General features: G+C 38.5%; 1 protein-coding gene across 3 annotated transcripts in view; it reads right to left on the bottom strand.

The window, feature by feature from the left end:
* Positions 1–15063, bottom strand: part of NME7 (NME/NM23 family member 7) — an 86614-nt gene that overhangs the window by 52557 nt on the left and 18994 nt on the right. For all 3 annotated transcript variants that reach the window (XM_072337615.1, XM_072337624.1, XM_072337630.1), the window contains exons 3-7: positions 12842–13008; positions 7475–7585; positions 3672–3722; positions 2938–3145; positions 554–659 (exon numbers count right to left, since the gene is read on the bottom strand). In XM_072337615.1, coding sequence (XP_072193716.1) covers positions 554–659; positions 2938–3145; positions 3672–3722; positions 7475–7585; positions 12842–13008 — 643 coding nt within the window. The remainder of the gene's footprint in view (positions 1–553; positions 660–2937; positions 3146–3671; positions 3723–7474; positions 7586–12841; positions 13009–15063) is intronic.

The following is a 15063-nucleotide window of genomic DNA, read 5'->3' as shown; positions in this document are numbered from 1 at the left end:
ATACAGTAAACTTGTAGGATATGCTCCAGTACTGAAAGAACCATGGAATCCTACAAATGTTTGCTACTTTCCATTCCCACAGCAGTCAGCAGAACAAGATTCATGTCTGAAAAAAACATCCCTTTGTGAGAAGTTTTAATGTAATACGTTACTGTGTAAACGGAAGACCCTGTAACACAACCAGGTGTCCTGCTTTCACCCTGCCACGAGGAAGCTGACCTCCAGTAGAGTGTTGCAGACAGATAGGAGTAAGGATACAGTCATCACATCTTAATGAGATTAACTTAATCTCATTTATAATTTTATTGTATTTCTTTTTCCAGTCTCTCACTGTTTGTTCTGAAATTGAAATTATCCACACAGCACACAGCCCATGAAAGTAAACTGAAGAAATACTAAAGGTGTATGGAAAAGGATTTGCATACTCTTGCAAGTACAATACTCTGTGTACTCTATGTTCAGCTATTTCACATTTTCACAAGAAAATGGCATAGGAATGATCATGAGAAACAAAGCATAATTTTCTTTCACCTCTGCTATTCATATTCCTTACCTTCATTAACTGCATGAGGCTTAATAATGCAGCAAGTACAGTTTGTGAACTTTGCACTGTTGGCTGGTCCACGACCTCCACTGGAGGGAAAGAACAACTCCAGCTCCTGAAAACAATTGTAATTGAATTCACTTTAGTTTTTAATCTAGCTGCATGCATAAGCTTCCATCCTAAGTAACAACATCTGAAGTACTCATAGCTACAGAAAATTATTGATTTTTGTGCTACAAATACTTCTCCCCTACAATATTCTACACATCAACCCAATCCTGGCAACATTGCTACCACCATAAAAACATCATTTGAATATTTCTTGTAATTTCCCTTTCTGCTTCCATAATGCAATCTATTTCCATTCAGCCACAACCATTTGGCAGAGGAAGTATTCCCTGATTTCTAAATTCCCTTTCCTCAGTATTTTTCCCAGGTCTACTTCCATGTACAGATTTTTAGCTTCTCTCTTTTCACAACACATTTTCCTCCACTTAAGCAATAACACAATGAGCACCCAGTTGTTCCTGATACAGAACCAATCTTTTTTTTTCCTTTTGTATTAAAAAACCCTCAACTAAAATTGTTGGCTTCACTCTCATGACTTATGGACTTCTACCTCTCTTTTTTTTTTTCCCCCCTTCAGTCTTAATGAATGGAACATGGGCTCAGTGACTCTAATTTCTGAGAAGAATCAGAACAACCTCCTTGTTTCCTATTACTTTCTTTCCTCCTTCCATCACTATTTGGTCTTAGACCACAGTAAGCTTGACACCCAAGCTTCTTTCCTCAGTGATCTTATTTATTTATTTTTACTGTTCACTGCCAGCTTCATGCTTTTTCCATACCATTTATTCACACAGCTTATACAATCTGCCAATAAACATTAGCCAAATGCTTGAAATGCAGATTCCATTTAAGACCTATTGGTCAAATTAAGTAAGAGAATTGATGAATTTCTATTTAAGGGAAATAATAATATCCTGGAGATACTTCTACCAAATCCATCTAATTTTTTTTTTCATGTGTAACACTAACAGCGCTGAAGGCCATTTCCTGGCATTGTCTCATTTAATTTACTAGCTCAGCTCAGCCGGAATAAACTTAACTATTTCTCAATCTTCTCCTCATGTTATTCTGGCAATTCCTGTAATCCTGACTTGAACAATTACAGTTTTCACTCAAGGATCTTTCAACAGGAAGGAAGGCAAAGTGTTTTTGTTTTGTTTTTTCCCCCTAGCAAACAATGCCCATCTTGAGTGCCTGTGTTAGTTACCGGCATCCTTCTGAGGACATGCATCCCTCAGCGACCTTGTCCCATTCTGTTAACTAACGTTCACTCTAAAAGCAGTAGCCAGGAAAAGTTAGCAAGGTACTTAAAGCATCTAACACTTTCTTTGGTCCATTAAATGACGGAAAAGTATCTAAATAATGATGAAGGACTAGGATAATGAAATGCTAAACAAAATTCAAGTGATGTCTTAAAAAGAAAGTACTTTTTATTTATGTCTAATACGAAAAAAAAAACTGTCCTGCAGAAAGAGAAATAACCTTAGAAGTACACCAGAGGCCTACTTTCATTTGTCATTGCAATGTCCTGTTCTAACTGCAACCAACTAGTTTCCAGCTGCTATACAACATATGGTACTGCACCTACTATATTAAAGTAGGTAGAGGCCTATTAAATTCATAATTTCAGTTGTCTTATCAGAGATTGGTCTTGGTAACACCGTAAGGATGCCTGCATATGCAAAAGTTCAGCAATGCAATAATGTTGGTCATAAAAATACCACAGACGAGCAGAGCCCTCAAACTGTTGAAATGTAAAAAGAATTACAATCTTAAGCCAAAGCACATAATTAAATTTATAGTCAGAATCTTGCGTTAATAGATACTGTCTCCTACACTCTCAGGCAAAAAGCTGGCACAGCAATCACTGCAGCACAGAGAAACAAAGAGAAACCTCCCCATTTGTGCATGAAGACATTGGTCTACTGCCAGAATTACAAAGAGTTTTTTTACAAAGAGTTTTCTGACTGAAATTCTCCTTTATAAAAATTCAACTTTATCCAGGCCCACTGTATTACCTTTGAGAACACAAAGCAATACAAAATGGTCTGCCTTCATAAATATTTGTTATGCACAATGGGAGCAGAGTTTTTAGAAGACTAGGCACGTTCTCCTGATCAAAGTATCCAAAACTTCCATTTATGACAAATATAAACAGGATTCCTGTTTCCAGACAGTTTATTTTTGCTAAGGAGCAACATAGAATACCTATTCATTCTGAACTCAAACAGGGGAAAAAAAAGGAATCAGGAATTCCTGACCCAGTAGTGTTATCAAATTAAATTAATAAGAAAACTAGTTAAGTGACACGGTCAAAAACTTACTTGAGCAGCTGAGGCTACTGAATCTGGGCCATGAGCTGCATTTCTTAGGCCATCATGTCCGAAGTTTGCTCTAATGCTGTCCGGTTCATCAGTTCGAGCAACTACAGAATTTGCAGGCCCCAGTAATGTTTTCCATTTACAAACTGCATCATCCCGTAAGATTTCCATAGCAACAACAGGACCACTTGTTATAAACTGGAGAAGCTCACTGCAAAATGGAAACAGCATATGGTGATCCAGGCTGTAAATTAAAGCCAACGAAAATATACAGTCCAGTAGAGATGCTCAGAACTCAACTCAGCAAAGCCTTGAACAACCTAACCTAACTTTGTAGCTCTGCTTTGAGGAAGATTTTTGTTCTCATTGATTTGAAATGATTTATAATTGTTTCTAAGTTTGAGAAAAATCCTATATGGAAGATGTAGTGAATAACGCTGTAGAAGGGAAGACCAAGCAAGCGTAGACAAAAGCTTAAGGTCCCACAGATAATTACAATTTGTGTAGACCGACATCTGTGAAATAACAGCACAGATAAAACTCTTGCTTGCAAATCAACATATTCAAACATAATTACTCAGCAAAGAAAAGGGAGTTCTAGATCTCCTGATCTCCATCATGGTCAGACATAGCCTGTACCCATGTCTCACTGAAGGGCTTGAGTTTGGACCCACAATAAATCAGTTGCTGTTGCAGAACAATAAATACATGGATCAAGCTAAAAACAATGTACCTACTTGTAAAAAGGTTTTGATTGATGGTCTACATAGAAATCAGCTGCTTCTTTTCTAGAAGAGTAAAAAGACACAGCTTTATATATACACAGGGTATATGTATATGCATTTATATATATATATATATATACATACACGCACACACGCACACTAACACGTATATATAAACCCTGAGAATCACAAACTATCATTCATCAACATTTTTCTACAGATAATGCCTTCCCAAGCTGGAAAATTTATGGGGCATTCATACCCAGTAAAAGAATTCATACCCATACACTGCTCCAGAAGTAACACCTCCTATTTATTTCAACAGAAACTGCAATAGATACAAAGAGTACAATAAAATTATTTGATAGTATTTGCACCTGAGAATCTTCTCTACTTTTTAACAGTTACTTACACTAGGTGTCCATTTTCACCAGTGATAAACCAGAGCCTGCATGCTACTCTCATCCAAAACTGCACCAGTGGAGGTGACGCACTACTGCTATCACCAATGTTTAAATGCAACCACCTGCCATCTTACTGTGCCCACATCTGCTGTTTGGTTCCCAGAAACACTCAGCAAGCATCAGTGAATGTCGCTGGGTGCCATTTTTTCCTGCATGGAGGAATTCAATGACACACCTTTGCTTCATCTGCATTCCCATGTTAGATGCCACTTTGTCAGACTGCTGCTCTGCTGCCATCTGTCATGTGGAAACAGCATATAAGGGAATACTGGTGTGAAGGTTCAGCCTCCACCACCATCACATAATAGAACAGGAGGCATTACTTTTGGAGCGGCACTCTTACATTTAACTTTGACATATTGAGCATGGTCAGAGGTGCAATCAACTCCTCTTCACAGTCCTGATCTGGGAAGGAAGTTATCACTGCAACCTGTAACTAAGATTTTCAAGGTCACTGATGGGCTCCACATTCTCAGGTTGGGAAACAAACACAGCAGAAACACCCTCTTGACAAGCTGTTCACTGTTACATTGCTTTGATCTTTCAGTTCAGCTTGAGTGTGTACGTTGGGTAATGAAGTCTGGTTTTAAAGCATAAATAAACAATTTATCTGCTTCAGTGAAACTTATTTCCTTATTGGAGCAAGTGTTTGATGACAGTGAACAACAGCATATTGCATAATCTGGTTTCTACTCAGTATCCACAAATGTTACAATTCAAATAGGCAGCACAACCCCTCCAGATTAAAACATGCTTTCTCATACTCTTTTCCCTTTGATAACTGAGTATTGTCATGCACTTCCCTCAGGGAGAACTCCAGTTACTACGCATTGCCTTTCTCTCATAGCAAGGGATTTCCATAATGAGGAGGGACTCCCTATCTTGTCAGGTAAACAAAGGCCAGCAAGCACACAAAGTATTTGTACTGCAGCTGTTATTTAGTCTCAGTACCTAAGTACAGAGATAGCACAGCTGATGCTGCAGGCTAAATGTCAGAATATTCATCATTAACACAGGATGATGGCCCTCTCTAAGCTTTAGGTTGCCACAGCCATGCTGCTAGTAGTGCTCAGTTTCAGGGTCTGCAGTACAGACCCACTTTCCATCCACCTGTGAAACATCACTCTTCGGCTTTTTACCTTCCCACTTCCTGTGCTACACAGCCCGCTCTTCTCCCTCCTTTTTCTCAAACCACACCTCGTGCAAACTCTTGCTGCCTTCACTGCTTTTTCTACATGACAACAGCTAGAAGAATCCAAGAATCCATGAGTTTTCAAGTTTAGCCATTGCCTTGCAAGTGCAAGTAGCTGTCATCTGCAATGGAACTTTTCACATCTCTTTTTCTTCATTTGCAGTCCAGACTTAAGCCTGATATTGCCGGAGGCAAGAAATAACCTCAAGGAGAACCTAAAGATAATTAAATTTTCCTGACATTGACAAAGATTTTAACAGTCACAAATTTCTTCTTTGGGGAATCAAAACAGCTACCTACCCATTGAACTGAACAGTTCCTGATTGGTTGCTTCAAAAATAACGCTAGTCACAGGAATACTTGCACTCTCCACCTTCAAGTGAGTTTTTGCTTACAATTCACTATTTCACCAGAACATACCCTGCCCAAGCTAATTCACCAAATAACTTTGGAAAGCAAAAGGGAAAGAGTACACAGACAGATTCCATATTATCATTTCTGAATATGAATAACTATTTCTGGAATACTTTTCTGTAACAAGTTGAACTCTGCTACTGGGTTAAGAATTCCTATTGCAAGAAATATAAAACTATGGTTGTGTCGAATAACTTAGCTCCTTTTTCATTTCATTCCTCATTACTGCTCTGCTTTAAAGAAAGGAAAACAGCGTTCACTGGGAAATATCAGACTCAACTCAGCTATCTGTTCTTATTTTCCTGTCTTGGTTACAGTTTTTTACAGAAGGCATAAACCAAATTAACAGGGATTGCCAGATGAATGTCAGTAATATTTTCTTTACAGAAAGCAACAGATGATGACGCTTGTTTGAGCAAGTATGCCAGATCTAGTAGGAGAAGACTTTGGCAAAGCCACAGTTCCAGCATTTTAAAATGGCAGTAGCAAGAAACAACGTATATGTTATGCAGAGAAACTACAAATACTCGTACATCGTTTAACTAGATTTTGTACTGAGGCTCAATTTTGCACTTAATAGCCGTTTTCAATTTTACAAGACAAGAAGGGATTTCTATAGAGGCAGTAGGCAATAAAAGTTTAATTCTCAGTTTCCACTTCCTTCAAGTCACGCGACTTGGCTCAATAGCGCTCCAAGTTCACCGACACTGAAATAAAGAACCACTCAACACCTAAGAATCAAATATCACAGACTGCAGGAAAGCATGCCAAAGGAAAAAAAACAACAAAAAAAATCGCTGGCTTGAAAGATACCGTGAATTGTAAGTCAGCATTGCAACCTGGCTAAACTCATGAACTGGAGCTGTTTGAGGGAGCACCTGGGACCAGCCTCAAACACTGCAGCAAGTGAACATAAATAGGAGGAAGTATTCACTTTTTTTTTTTCCCTTTGAGTTTCAAAAAGCAAAAAACTTTGAGGTAGGATAAAGTCGTTCCTGACCTCACACAGAAATCACAAGGACCCATGAAAATGGTATTATTTAATACGGATAGCTTTTCCTGTCAAAAAGAGATTGCATATCAACAGGTTTGTCAAGCAGCAACTGAGAAATACCACAGTAATCTTGGAAAACTCTTCTATGGTAAATTAATCATCTTTATGCTTTCCTCTGCAAAATGCTTTCCCATAGTCTTGTGGTTGAATGAGGCAGGTGGAGAGCAGCAAAGGGTGCATGGGGGGCATTTAGGAAGATGCACCTGTTCAACCCTGCAGTGAGATCACAAGATCACCTGCTTTACATGGGTTGTCTAGTTATAAAAATCACAAACAACTTCAGGTTTGGGGAGCACAAATTAAGACAATGGATTTACAGAGAGTGAAGAAACCAAGTCCTTTTAAGACAACTGTGTTATAATCTGTAATATGGCTTGTATCAAGAAGCTACAAGGTGAGCACATAAAGACAAGTCATTGGTGAACACCACTGAATTGCTGAAGTAATGCTAGTCACATTGGATTCACACACACCTTCTTCATTTAATCACCCATACTCATTTGTACAAAGCTTTGTAATGCTTTATTTTTCACATGCATTTAGAAACCTACACATTCTTACAAAACAGATGAGTCTTCCCTTAATTACTCACTGGAATGGCTTTAATGTGTAGAACAACATGAGGTAACTTCAGAGAATGTCCTGAACTGCATAAACAGTACATCAAATAGAGCTGACCTTAATGTCTTACCTTGAAAGCATCATCATTTTGGCCTTAGTTATTGTAAATCCGGCATTAATAATGATATCTATTAATTCTCCAATCTTGGGTGTTGCATCAGGTTTAATCAAAGCCAATGTTCTGTAAGAAAAGGGAGAGAGAAACAGTCAATGTTACTTTACATAAAGAATTTAGTGTGCATGTTGAGTTTATACTCAGATGGAAAAGCACTGAAGAAATTCTGCCACAGTCAAGCATTCTAGTCCCACTGTCTCACCAATTTCTATGCTGTTCTTAAGTGTCTGTGCAAGCCATTATTGTGATGAGAATAAGCTTTGCTTACTGCAATTTCCTCAGCTTCCTAAACCAAGTCAGCCCATAGCGTTCCACCATCCATCGCTACCAGCTTCTCCCCTTACTCTGAGAGCAAATAATCTGATCACTTTAAGAAGTGGTGCATACCTCTACCCATAGTAACAGCTACCTTTCCAAAACCCAAACTCACAGCAACTGTCCACAGCCTGCTCTTAAAGTTCAGTGCTTCTCCTTCACACATGAAATTCCTTGTATTCTGAACACTGGTCTGTTTCCTGATATTCTCAAACTGATATTCTTCCCACAGAATCCACTCAATTCAACACCTACATTGCTTTTTAAGTAGTTTGTCTGTGAGATTTTATTCAGTGATTTCAAAGACCCTAGGATGATAATCTCATAGTTGCACAACTGTGCCTTTAACAAGACAGAAAAGAACAGTTTCCTGGAGCATGAAAGGTATGAGGAATATTCCATCAGAAGGAAGTATGAGATGCACATTAAACTTCTGAAGCACATCTCTCTCATGCTGTAAAGGCAGATAGTTTCACTATGCTCCTCACTGCCTGCTTTGAGTTATGTTCTAACTCATCATTTGTTTCTTTCTCCCTCCCTACACTCACTCTTTCCTTAAGTAATCATTATATACATAAAAATCAAGCCAATCAACTTCTGTATTTAGAAATATTAAAGCCATGCCTCTCCCATGGAAATCAAAGTGAAATTATTATTTCATTATTACTTTAAAAGTTTAGGAGGCCCCACTGACAAGAAGGGTCAGTTTTCCTTCATACAGTTCAAACATTTCATGGCATACAGTTTGTGTGCCACAGTAGCTGATGCTGACAATGGACACAATAAAATGTTGGGAGATAAGGTAGTAGGTACTGAGTGATATCTGTATTTTAAGAGAGACCAATCATAAAATCTCTATACTTTCCCCCACATTTTTGTTTCCAAGTACATCCTATCTTTTCAGTAATTATCTTTTTATACTGTACAACCCCAAGGCCAGGACAGTTTTATTAGAGTGCTTTCCATCAGACCAAGTACACCATGCGCTAAACATATTATTAATCAAAAGCAACAAGCAAAAAAGAAGGTCTGTAAAATGGCATTTTCTATTTGCATTCATCTTGCGATGAGTCAGCTTCAAATGTGCTCAGCTTACAAATCAACAGATGATTTATTCAAATCCCGTATCTCTGAAACTGTGTCTCTGATGATCCTAAAGAGCGCTTTTCATCTTTTCATACTGTTTCTAGTAATGAAGGCTACCCAAGATAGATTTTTTTTAATTCAGTATGTCCATAAATGACAGATAAATACATGCAAACTTCTCATTTTAATTAGTAGCATAATATGGAAAGCAATCGTTAGGCTTGCAGCAGTATATTCTAATGAGAGCAAATATGCTGAGGATACAGGAGACAGATGAACTTCCACTAAATTTACTACCCTACCTTAAGCAACCAGAGATTGCCAGATGCTTTGGAAATAAACAGGCTGCCTATTTTACAGCAAACCTAAAGGAAGAGACATGTCAGAGCAGGAAACAAAGAGGAAAATTTGAATACATGCAATATTGCACGTGAAATTGAGAGACATAGATGACCTTCAGGGCTCAGACACCAACATAGATTTCCATAAGCATCAAAACAGCTCATACACAAAAAGCAGCCCAGGCCCAGATCTGTTGGGAAATATAACACAAAAAGACTTGTGGACTAAAGGTGGATGCAGGCAGTTATAAGAGATTACATCAGTGTCATCAGCTGAGCCTATGCTTCAGTACTTCACAGTCCAAACTGAAAATGATTTAACCCTGTCTTCAGGCCAAGGAAGGCTGACCTCAGGAAAGTATACTAGCATAAATCATATGGCCCATAGACTGACCAACCTCTTCCCCAAGGATTTAATAGCTCCAACTCATTTTGTGATATTATTTATCATATGACAGGATGTGCCACGTGCATCAAGGCACGTGAAGGTGAGCAGTTGTGTGCTAGACCCATGACAAGCATACCTTCACACAATGCATGGTGCATACTCTGACCCAATAAGCTCTCGACTTTCTCATTTACCCTGATCACCAAGGATTAAACCACTGAATAAAATCTCCAGTGAAGTTTGTTTCCTTCAGGATTTTTTTTTTAATCTATGCTATTACACAGTCTGTTCAGCACAAAGTGCTAATACTAGAAATAAACAAGCCCTTACTTTTCCAAGTACAAGCTTTCCAGTAAAATTCTAATTCCTAGCAATAAGTAGTGAAACATTGCTTTAAGAAGTAATTTACCTGGAAGACACTAACAAAAACTGCAATGAACAAATCCAACAAAATCTTTTATCTGGCATCAGTGTACAAACTAACATCTAGGTGTGAGCTTTTCAGAAGCAAGTAGGGCAAGAAAAAGAATAATTCAGGATGCTGAAGACTGTTCCTGAGATCAGGCTGATTCATGTGTCTTATTTTTAGTTTTAATTAGCAATATGTTATTGTGGTTTTACATGATGCAGTCTGCAAAGTACTTTTTGAAACAGTCTTAGGTCTAGGAACAAAGGATGAAAATTGATCCTTGTTGCTTACATTTTCAGAAGGGCTCTTTGACAGTACTCCAACAAGCACCAAAAACAACAGAAGATGGGAGCTGATCAAAGGGATGGTGCACAATTCATGTTGCTGCTATGCTTATGAGATCTACTTATTTTTAATAATAGGACTGTAAGTACATACAGTAGCTTATGTCTTGTAGGGGAAGAGACATTGATTATGTCGCTGCCTGAATGCATACAAATAACATACCCAATTTAAAAAGACTAAGTATTTCTGGTTGAGACACAAGTTTTCTCATACCATTTCCAAAATCATGGATATTAACTGATTTGAGTACAGACTACTTAGAAAACAGACATTGCTCAGACAAGCATTTACTTCAGATTACAACTGCCCAGGATCACAAGTGAAGGACTACACAACAGAAGTCTCTTTCTTAAACCAGTGTTTCCTTACATAGTCCTCTTATCACATCCCTTTCACACTACATGTAAATGGAATGACATTTGCTGGCTTTTCTGACAAAAACAAAGGCCCCTAAATCAAAACATTTTCTTTTTTTCTTCTCATGTACCGTGCTCATTTTCCCCTCACAGGTCTTTTCTGAGCTTTGTCTGCATGCATATTGAGCAGCCAGAGAATGTTTATTTCAGCTTTGGAAGTACAGCATAGAGGCAAGGAAAGATAGGAATATTTTTCTTCATACAACTTGCACAAAATTATTAGTAAAATTCCAACTAGAAATTATTTTTAGAAATAGGTGCTGCAGAAATCTTACTACGTGTAACAAATAACTGCTTTAAATGCTGTCAGAACCGGGCCAAAAAGACAAACAGTCCACATGCAGCCATTTTGCACAAGGACTCCTCCACTATGACCCTGTTTACTCAGTGAAAGCCAGCTTCTGTGAAGAAACTGAATTTTGAGGATTTCTTCCCTGTTTAAGACACCTTTCACTACATTCCCCAAGGCCATTCTGAATATGTAACATCACTTGCATATCTACGTTATCTTTCAGCTGACATTCCTAAAACGTTTTCCAAATAGCTGATATCATAAATTCTTTCTTTTGTAGAGCACCCCCTCTACCAGGACCACCTAACTGAGGCATCTATGGTGTTGCTGACTGTATGTTTGTATAGCAACATTATATAGTTTCTCTTACGAGAACAGTGTGCCATTTTAACAGAAGCTACCTTTTCTTATTACAAATGCATCAGCACCAGGGCTTATATCCAAGTTTAGGCAGAGCATGAAACATGCCGTAATATAAAACTGCACTGAGATAAAACCCATAAACAAGACAGATGTAATCTACTCGACGCTCCAATGTGAAACAGAGAGCAGTATCGCATACAAGTCCTTCTCTGCTATTCTCTACCCTCTTGGATACTCTTCACCATTCCCAACTCCAGACTGAAGAAAAAGCACCAGAAGAAGTCCTTCTGGAAGCTTCTTATAGTAACTTATTATGGCAGTCATTTCCAAGGCAGTATTTTTGTGAAGACAAAGATGCACGTCAAAACTTGCAGCTGTTCCAAAGTGTCCAGTTACTTCTTCAAAAAGAATTCAAACTAATGCCAGACAGTGGAAGGGAACAAGGAACAAACTGGACAGGACTCACTACAACACCATGCCAAGGAAAATACTCTATGTACACCTGGAGCAAATGATCCACGTTTCCTAATTTTTGAATTCAGAAATAACATGCAGTGCAGGCAAATCAGATTTAAGTTCCTCCTAAAGTAATCTGATTATCATTTTATTAAGTTTCTCCTACTACTATTGTTCTTGGATGAGCTCTTAATGTCTTCCCAATGAAAAGAGATAAGTCTTACCTTTACCTATTAAGTTTGTCTTAATATACAACCCCATAGGTTTTATTGACATTCCCACTCCACACTTCCCATCCTCATGCACGCAAGTTTACAAAATGCTGAAAACATTCTCAGATGAAAAATGTCCATAGCAAGAAAAGCAGTGGAGGATAGGAATGGGCTTCTCTCATGTTCCTACTATTCGGCTACTACTGATAATACAGGGTAGATGTGTTTAATAAGGTACTAGCTTTCTGCACAGACCGCAGGGAGGGAGAAGACCGTTTTGCAGGATTCTAGCCCAGCACCCATTAAGGTTACAACACCAATACTGCCCTGAGAGAATCCACAAATCACAAGAATACTATTCCTACTGGCCCTACAGGGAGTAACAACGCTGAGCAGGGGCCCACGTTTTCCTTCTCTACCTCTTCTCTTCAGAGAGATCTGGAGGATGCAGCATGAAACACCACAGATAAACTGGCCTTGAAGATGTATCAGGTGGGAGGGATAATGGTAGGTTTGCCCACAAGAAGGGAACTGTTTCCCTCCAGCTAACAGTATGCCAGATGACTCCAAACCTCATGCAGACTTGTGACTAATTCCTCCTTTTCCCCACGGTACAGAAATCTTACCTCATCTCCAGCAAAGAACAACTATCCCAGTCACAATGGAAGATTTAAGAAAAAAAACAACAGGTTTTCTTACCTCTCTTTGCGGCTCCCTAGCTTGCGTGCTGTATATTGATCCCCGTAGTCCACTAAGGAAAGATGACGGGAAAACACAGTAATTTTGTTGCCCACAAACAGATCATCAAGGTGTAAGCTCTCATACTTGGTGCGCTTCAGAAAGGTACGATGGTTCTTCACATCATACTGCAGACAAAAGAAGATTAGAACCTACTACAGCAAGAGATCTTAAGCTGTTGGTAAACTCCACATAATTCTTACTTTCCCTTCCGAAATTTCCATAGCTCTGTGGAATTGAATCTGATCATTACATTGATTTAATTCTTAACCCTTTGAACTTGCACGTGCACCAGGAATGCTTAGAGGATAAAGCCACACATTTGTTCCATTTAAATAATCTCGGGGTGATGGATGTCTTCGCAGTTTTTATTTTATTACTTGCTTGTGCTAATTCCAACTATGATAGATGGTTCACATCCCTTGTGGATATCTCTACCCAGTCTCAATGAGGATTCCCCCCCTCAGCAAGTCCGTGTTGTTTCACAGGCCAATGGTTTGAAGCAGTAGTGATCATAATACACACTGTGGCAGGTCTCCTCTTCAGGGCACTGTTCTAGTGATATTATGCTTTATTTGACTGCTTAAAACTCTGAATTAAGGATGGATGGATGGCTTCAGCACTACATTGAGAAGTTCTCAACTGCCTAAAGCCGCAAGCTCAAAAGCCTGTCAAGACGATTCAGCTATGTATGGACATTCTGAGCAAGAAGGAAGACATTAATGTGAGATTTTCTGGGTGGACTGCTAAAGCACAAAAGACAACCTCACGAACAGTTTCTTCTCTGCTACAAGTAAATATTACAGATCCCTTCAGTCTCTTAGAGAAACAGAATCTTCGGAAAGGAAAAGTTTCGTCCTCTTCAGGCCAAACTTTTTATTTTTATATATACTTTCTAAGCAGCATTCCATAATAAAAACATCCTTAGCCCTCACCTATATGCTCCAACTCAGTGTTCTTCAGTTTCAAGAAGAGCCCTATTAACTGAATCAAGCATTAAAATTCTTAAGATCTTAATTCTTAATATCTCAACTAAAAGCTTGATCATACCTTCATACCTCACAGTATCTAGAAAGGCACACTCCCCTTTGTTTCACTCTTCTCAAGCAGAAGATGAAGGGGAAGGAAAAAAAAAAGAAGCATCTATCAGTATCAAGGAATTCTTTAGAGTAAAATTTCGGATCTGCTTAAAATATTTTCTTATAATGCAAATGACAAGTCACAGCAGAAGAAATGTAAGATGGTTTTGATTTTTTGTTTGTTTCCCCCTCCCCCCCCCCCCACCCCTTCCTTCTCTCATGTATATGTAACAGGTAAATTATCCATGGTAGTTCTCACTAGGAATGTGCCCTTTTTAAAGATTTCTTCTCTATCCTAAGAAACCCACTCTAGAAAGAGAAGTTCTGATTTAAAAATTCTACATGAGAGTTATTAACTATGGAAAACTTGAATAGTTGGGAATGTCTCTGTCTAAGCATCCAGTATGATCACAAACAGTTCCTTGCTGTCCTTGGACAAAAACCTGTGCTGCTAATGGATGCAAACAAGCAGGAAACCGATCACATTATTTCCACTGTATTTTCCCTTCACAGGAAGGAGCAAGATATGAAGGAGTAAGAAATGAAAAGTTGAGAACTTCACATAACATCAACATTCAATAGCTCTATTCCACTTTCAACTGAAGCATGTACAAAGGAGACTTATCACTGCAGAGGTGGGGGAAAGGTGATGCAACTGCTCTCTCATAAGCAGAGAGAAGCTGGCTCATATCCATTATCTTTCTTCTCTGACAGTGTTCTAAAGGTAAAGTGAGCAACTGCCATCTCCTCGGGAAGATAGAAAAGATCCAGAAGAATTTTGCAGTAATGAAGAAAAAAAAAAATAAAATTGCCAAACTCCAAATAAGTTTTCAAAACCAAAAGTAAATCCAGAAGATAATCTTAAATGTAATTTCTGTCCGCAATTCACCTCCAAACTGATCTTGCAGAATTCCTTCTGCAGAGATACTACATGCATTTTTGCTTTTTTTAGCAGTTGTATTGATCACACACAGTCCATGCAAACTCATGACTGCATACACACAATACTAGCTTTAACCCTGAGAACACAACTGACTAAATATAAGAACCTACCAAGCTGCAGATGTTTGATGCATAAAGCTCTAAGACAGCCCAAGAACACCT

The sequence above is a fragment of the Excalfactoria chinensis genome, chromosome 1, assembly GCF_039878825.1.
Source record: "Excalfactoria chinensis isolate bCotChi1 chromosome 1, bCotChi1.hap2, whole genome shotgun sequence".
Lineage (NCBI taxonomy): Eukaryota > Metazoa > Chordata > Aves > Galliformes > Phasianidae > Excalfactoria > Excalfactoria chinensis.
This window is presented reverse-complemented; position numbering and strand designations above follow the sequence as displayed.